The sequence below is a fragment of the Elephantulus edwardii genome, unplaced genomic scaffold (assembly GCF_000299155.1).
Source record: "Elephantulus edwardii isolate Elephantulus edwardi_28Jun2011 unplaced genomic scaffold, EleEdw1.0 scaffold00151, whole genome shotgun sequence".
Classification (NCBI taxonomy): Eukaryota; Metazoa; Chordata; class Mammalia; order Macroscelidea; family Macroscelididae; genus Elephantulus; species Elephantulus edwardii.
The window spans coordinates 3,844,908-3,852,406 of record NW_006399901.1 but is presented as its reverse complement, the minus strand read 5'-3'; the positions used below and the strand labels follow the sequence as shown (position 1 = coordinate 3,852,406).

Sequence of the window (7,499 nt, the reverse complement as noted above, 5' to 3'; positions counted from 1 at the left end):
AGCTAGCAACCAAGCAAACAAACAAATAAACCCACAGAGGAATTGATCCTTGTGTTTCTGCTTTACACACAGAGGATTACTTCCTCACCTTTCTAAACTTTCAACTTTTAAGCAAATCTTCGGATCGACAGTCAGCTCATAAGATGAAATTGCAAACTATTGCTTTCATTCATGCAGCACAAAAATGCTGCACACGTGGAAATCAATACATGTGTGTCTCAGTATGTACTCCAGTGGCTCACGAAAGAGCTCAAGCAAAGTAGCCATAAACAAAGACCCCTACTGCCAGGAGAAGGATGGCGTTGATGTTCACCACCATTCTCCACAAGGGCTTCTCAGAGGTGTCTGTCAGCTTCTTCTTCAGGGCTTCCTCCTCCTCCTTGGTCAGTTTGGGGCCTTTCCTCTGCAGACCACAGAATAAGTCATATGCCTTCTTGAAACACCCACGAGAGTCTTCAAGATCATCTGAGGAATGGACAGATGAAATCATTATCAGAAAGCGTGGAAAATAGAACTCCTTTTTCATCCAGCCCTGGATGTTGCATACCAGTGTAGTACAGATTACTCTAAAGAATGATTGCAGCCACTTTTAAGCCTAAGAAGGGCCCTAGAGGAAGATAGAGAAAATGGATTACATAAAATAGAACATTTTTGTACATTATATAGGCTTTGTTCACATGTACAAAGATAAATGACATGCTGGAAGGTGGAAAATCCATTTTCAATCTGTATCACAAAAGTTTAATGCATATAGCATATTTATGATTTTCTAAACCAGAGAAGATAAAAAAATAATCCCTTGGTAAGCATGCTGGAGAAGCAGAAATAACTCAAAGAGCAAAAAAACATGGCTTTAAAACCTCAATTTTAAAGAAGAAATTAAATTAAAGCCATACTGAAATATCATTTACTATCTTTAAGGGGAAAACATTTAAAAATTTAGGGCATCTGTTCAGACACTGGTACTCTCATAGATAATTGCTAAGAAAAAATTATTACATCTCCGTGGAAGAGAATACAGTAATATAGCAAACCTGTACAGCAATTTACCTTTTGTCCCAAAATTCTACATCTCAAATTTTATTCCAAAGATAGGCTGGCTAAAACATGAAGCAGATTTGTTCACAAGTCTATGTGTTGCACTTTGGAAAAAGTGTAAACCTATCTTTAAGTTCAAGTGTCTGTGAGAATTATAACATAGTATCTCTAAATAAGTGATAAGACAACTTCTCTACAATTTCATATAGTCATAGGTATTTATTGGAAATGAAGGGGCTGAAACTTTGTGAAGCAGCCAACTTAAGAAGAAAAAGAAATAGCCTCAGAACAAATGCAAACACAGTGAGTGGAAGTGTATACAGATAAGAATAAGTACTGAGACAAAAATTAAGAATAGAAGTTACCAGGCATCTCTGGAGGGCTCGTCCATAAAGAGCTGCACTGTTCACCCAGCAGCTAAGCCCATCTGGTGGCTTAAATCCAACAATAGTTACACAGAAGAAACATGGGCAACCTCTTCCTATGCAATTTACTGCTTTAGAAAAACAACTGGACGGGCAGCTATGAGTTACTTGTGACTCAACGGCCATAACTTGACTTGAACAGAAATAACAAAGCCAAGTTTTGGTTCTTAGAGAAAAGTTATATAGATAAGTCTTTAGTGAGAACTGTCCAGCAAAAAAAAAAAATCCCTTTCAATTATAAAATGTTATAAAACATAAATACAGAGACAGAACTATAGAAAAAAACTAAGTAAATACAAACACATTTCTTTAATAAATAAGTGCCAATAAATTTAAAAAATATATACCAAGTGTTACAAGGAGGGACCAGTCCTTGGAGAGGGACATCATGCCTGGGAGGGTGGAGGGACAGAGGAAGAGAGGAAGACCCTGGATGAGATGGATTTACTCAGTGACTGGGGCAATGGGGGGCTAAGTATGTCAAAAATGATATGGCTGGCTCAGGACAGAGCAGGGTTTAGAGCTGTTGGACATAGGATTATTATGAGTCGCAGGTGACTCAACAACACATAACAACAACAACAATATATCAAATGTTCAAAATCTTAGCATCTAACTTTTCTTAGAAGTCTCTACTGAGCTATGCATGTCTCCAAAATACACATATATGTTACTGTTTTACAATGAAAAACATACTATTTTTCATTGCCATCAAATAGGAACTGATCCTCCAGCAGGTTCTCAGAAGCTGTTCATCACACAAGAAGGAGATTGTCCATCTTCTTCCTCAGAGGAACTAGTAGATTTAAACTGTGTAGCCTTGAGTTAGCAGCATAACTCATTAATCACTAGGCCACCAGAGCTTCCTATATACATTTTTACATACACATATAAATATGTGTGCATTAATGTAACATTGACCTTTACTTCTATTTGGAGAACTCAAACCAAATATTTAGTGTACAATCCTAAAATTTTAGTATCCTAAAATGACAGATCATATCAGCAGTTAAGAAAATATCTGGTAAATGCAAAACCATAGAGAGGCAGCTGGAGAAACTGAATGTTGTCGCTGTTATATGTTATTGAATCCACAAGGACTCATAGTGATCCTGTGAAAAACAGACCTGAACCTTTCTCTATCCTGTGCCACCCACAGGATCTCTGATATGAAATGTGTAAAATAAATATTAAATGACAAAGAACAGAGAATTTTTCTTTTCACCTGGAGACAAAGATGTTATACCCCTGGAAATCATGATTTTTGTATATGTGGAAAAGTGAGGAAACCTATCAGTTTTGGAATAAATCATATATTGAAGGAAAATAGTGACTAATTAAATTGGAGAAGAAGGTGGTTCTAAAAGCTTTATCTGCCAGATTCTCATCTGTCTGAGCCCTTTGATGTAGGCAGTCAACTTTGCCAGTTTATCTCCTTGAGCTATTTTCCCCTCTTTAATGAACTTTCTGGTTTTCCAACTATGATGTCCTTCTCCTGTAACCTGAACCACTCCTGATAAGATGTCTAAAGTATGTAATACCAAGTCTCACCATAGTTACTTGATTAAGTACTGAATTTTTTTTTTATATTCCATGTAATTGGTGATAGGCATGCATTTGCTGTTCTCATTCTTTTGTGTTTTTACCATGGGCTGCCAGAAGAACAAATAACTCAGTCTTGGAGAAAGTATCAGAGCAGTCCTTAGAAGTAAGGTAAAAGAACAGCAAGCAACAAATGCGGGCACGGTTGTGGAGAAACTGGAACCCTGATTCACTGTTGGTGGGAGTGTAAAATGGTGCAACCCCTGTGGAAAGCAGTATGGCGCTTTCTCAAAAAGTTGCAAATAGAGATACCATTTGACCCAGCAATTCCACTACTGGGAATATACCCTGAAGAGACCATAGCTGACATCCAAGCAGATGTATGCACACCCATGTTTATTGCAGCTTTGTTCACAATAGCAAGGAGTTGGAAACAACCTAAGTGCCCATCAACAAACGAATGGCTAGAGAAGCTGTGGTATATTCGCACAATGGAATACTATGCTGCATTAAAAAACAAGGAACTCATGCAATATTATTCAAAATGGTTGACTCTGGAGAACATTATGCTGAGTGAAATATCCCAGTCACAAAAGGACAAATATTACATGATGCCACTGTTGTAGAATGGGACTGTCCTTGGGGTTGGGGAGAGACTGAGTAAGATGGGTTCAATAATGTATACTGCACTGAAACAGAGGAGGGAGAAAACCGTTTAAAAGAGATATATAACTAGGTATTTCTGTCATCACAGGAGTCTAGAGCGAGGGCTACATGGTGGAGGGGACCTGGGGGAGGGTTTGTAAAACAATGAAAGAATCTTTTCTTTTACTTTTCCATAATTTTTGGACTCATGTACTTATAACTTGTTAGTCAAATTTGTGTCTTCTAGGTTGCAACACCCCCATGATACATCTTCAAGGATATGAACATGTATGGCCAAGCCCAATCAATAAGAGTGCATCTAAATTCCAAAATCAATCTCCGTAATAGTCTATGTGTTTCCTACTGCCAAAGGGGCCCTTTAGAGTAGTGAGAGAAGATCTTCACCCTGAAACCCACAGCGTCCCTTTTCAGCAGGAAGTAGCTAAGAGAATACACCATCCCCTTTTCCTTATGACTCAGGGTGAAGTCTCTCTCAGGGAGGAGTGATAGGGAATGGCAAAGGACACACTTTCAAAGAAGATTAATCAGAACTGGCTTTGACAAGCACTGTGGCATTTGGACAAGAACAAACTGGGAGGAGGGTAGAGAGAATAGTGCAACAATGAATGAATGGAAACCCAAAATCTCTGTAAATGTTTATGAAAATTAATAAAATATAATTATAGAAAAAAAAAGAAGTAAGGTAAGTAAAACGTCATCAAACATACGTTGGACATTGTCCTTCAGCAATAAGAAAGGGCCAATCCTTAGAGCGGGATATCATGTTTAGTAAAATACACTGAGAAAGTATAATGAGGTCAATGAAAAAGAGGAAGACCCTCACGAAAACGGATTCGCAGAGAGACTACGACAACGGGCTGAAACACTGAGCCATTGTAAGGATGACACAGGACACGGCAGTGCTTTATTCTCTTGTACATATGGTCACAGTGAGTTGGAACTGACTAAGAGCACCAAACAGCCACCCTCACAAGTTGTTTTGGTTGTTGGCAAGTTAAAACACGCCATAAGTGTAGCAGAAACTTTTTCAGAAGCTACATATCCTGGCATTTAAACACATTAAAACCAAGACAGATTCTTATACAAAAGCTAGATGTAAGCCCCACGTTACCTTCTTCAACACCATCATCCTCCTCTTCCTCTCTTTTCTCATCTGGGTCTAAATTGATGCGTTCCTCTGTACTGTTTCGAAGAGCCCAGCACAGGCGGTGAAGCTGATTACAGATCATACACAAGTCCATTAGAGATGGGGAAATGTTTATGATACATGAAAGGTCCTTTGATATATTGTAGGATTCTAATAAATCAAACAGATGGAAATACAGAGCAGAAAGAAAATGTCTCCTACCACACTAACTTATTAAAACATATGCACCATTTTTAATTATCCATTTTCAAAAATATTTGGTTGTTTACATGTGTATCTATTTATACAGTGATGTAAATTGAAGTCATCCTCATTAAACGTCTTTCTTCCTCTCTTCCTTTTTCCCTCCTCCACTTTAGAAATCTAGCTCCAGAGAAAATTCATGCACACATACGTACATATTCCTATTATTTGTATTAGAATTTTGGCATAGTAGACATCTAACAATTATATTGCTAATACACAGAGAATGAGAATTTGATATTAGAGAGATGCTTGCTCTTTTGCAGATTACACAAATTCACAAAAATTCTCCAACAGTTTGGGGCATTTGCTCACATTGTTGCCAACGACAATGAATTTTCTTTTTAATTCACTGAAACAACTGAAATATTTTCACCTATTTTAAAAAATTTTTATGGTTCTATTCTTTTCATTCACTGATATCATGTGCTTTTCCACCTCTGTGCCAGTGTTCATGCTGAATGTGAAACCCTACAATCCCAGAGAGGTCTACTACAGATGGCAGCTCTGCTAAGAAGTCTTGTCCAGTGTGTCAAACTTCACTAATTATGCTCTTTCCAGAATCCTATATAATGATGTAAATAACTTCCCAACTGTGTAGTGATTTTTTATTGTCATGAATTTCATTTTCTAATATTTTTTAAATTACCAGAGTCTAGCACATACTACATTCATATTGTTGTTGATGCAAGGACTGGATGATATTCTCTTGTTTTTCTTTGAGTTCTACCATTCTCTAGTGCGTTGGCTCCATTGGGATTTGAACACTAGTTGAAGTTATAGGAGACTAAGAATCTTTCTTAAAAATGACCCTTGTCCCATTATTCCATACTCACGTGTACATCAGGAATGGGTTTAGTCATCAGGGAGACTCCCAGCACAACCAGGAGGGTCACAAAAAAAAGAATGATGCTGAAATAAAAGTAGTGCACTCCACAGATAATCGTGGGACAGTTACTAGGAGCCACGCAACTCCCTGTCCCATAGGCAAACTCTGCGATCATACGAATAAGGCCAATCATGAGCCCAACAATAAGGCCCCAGAAAGCTCCCTGCAAAAGAAACAGAGTTTTAGAGAAAATTAGAAGTTCATTATGTTGTTGTTGTTGTTGTTGTCGATTGTCATCAAGTTGAGCACAACTCATAGAGACCCTACGAACAAGAGACATGAAGCCTTTCTATAACTACCGTCATTTCTCAAAGTTCATCAAGTTACCAGAGGCATGTTGTTTATCAAGTGGATTCCACTCATTATACTAACTCATAATTGTCCCTCTGACTGATATTAAACTCAAGAATCAACAAACCACTAATCTTGAACACAGGCAAAGTTACAAAAACTTGAACTGGAGTATGTCCTTGTTCTCTGTAGTTCTAAATAATCATTGCTCTATCATTTCATCAAGTGCATGTCTTGAAATAAGTGCAGTCAGGATGTTCTATGAAGGCGAGGATGATGCAGATTCTTTGTTCCACAGATTTTGGGCATGGTGTTAGGAGGAGCTGTTCCTCGGAAAGGGACATCGTGGTTGGAAAGGTGGAGGGTAAGCCAAGGAGAGAAAGACCCTCAATGAGAGAGACTGACATAGTGACTGTGGCAATGGCCTAAAAAGTCTGTCAGAGCTGGTGAAGATGGCACAGAATAGGACAAGTTTATATCTGTAGTTCATAGGGTTGCTATGAATTGTACCCAACTCAATGACACCAAACAACAACGAAAACACTTAATTTTACCTCAACTGAAGTTTTTCTGGACCCATATATAGATTTTAAGAACTTTTGAGATATTTAAGATGACAGAACAAAACTAAGACTTATGGTATACATTTGATAAAGTTTGTATTACGTTATTTTACGAGTTCCATAATTTTTTTTTAGCATTAACATCATTTACTGCTTATGCAATGACAAATTTGTCAGTAAAAGCTATGAGGATGTACAGGTCAGGAGAACACTCAAACATGAGCTTCCCTTACCTCTTGACTACAGAATCAGTTCATTCTGATTCCGGCACTTTCTTGCTTGTCAGAGAAAGAGTGACATCTGATGACCCCACATGACAGGGGAAGAAGAGTGTTTGGAACCACATGGAAGGAAAAATTAAAATATCCCAACTACCTTATTTCATAAGAGACAGTGCCAGGAGCACCTCCATGTGTATGTATTTATTTATAAAGGAATTTTTGTAGATGGGACAAGAGCTGGAAGATGCTGCATCACGCGTCTCATGCTATCATCTCATCTTTGACTTCTAGATGGTGTTTGTTCCTCCCCTGGGACTCCAGCCTGAGATCCCTAGGTTTTCTCCCCATGAAGTTCTCTCACAGTTATTATTTCTCCAATTGTGATATATAATCCTTTGTTCTCTTTTTCCACTACTGCTGCAAAAAAATACAAACTATCTTACTATGTCGTGTGTGTGTGTGTGTGTGTGTGTG

At 38.0% G+C, this 7,499-nt stretch overlaps 1 protein-coding gene across 1 annotated transcript in view; it reads right to left on the bottom strand.

The window, feature by feature from the left end:
- Positions 1-250: 250 nt before the first annotated feature.
- The window catches only part of LOC102869094 (low affinity sodium-glucose cotransporter-like), a 79,602-nt gene continuing 72,353 nt past the window's right edge, over positions 251-7,499 (bottom strand). The window contains exons 11-13 of the mRNA XM_006894891.1: positions 5,898-6,113; positions 4,783-4,885; positions 251-465 (exon numbers count right to left, since the gene is read on the bottom strand). Coding sequence (XP_006894953.1) covers positions 251-465; positions 4,783-4,885; positions 5,898-6,113 — 534 coding nt within the window. The remainder of the gene's footprint in view (positions 466-4,782; positions 4,886-5,897; positions 6,114-7,499) is intronic.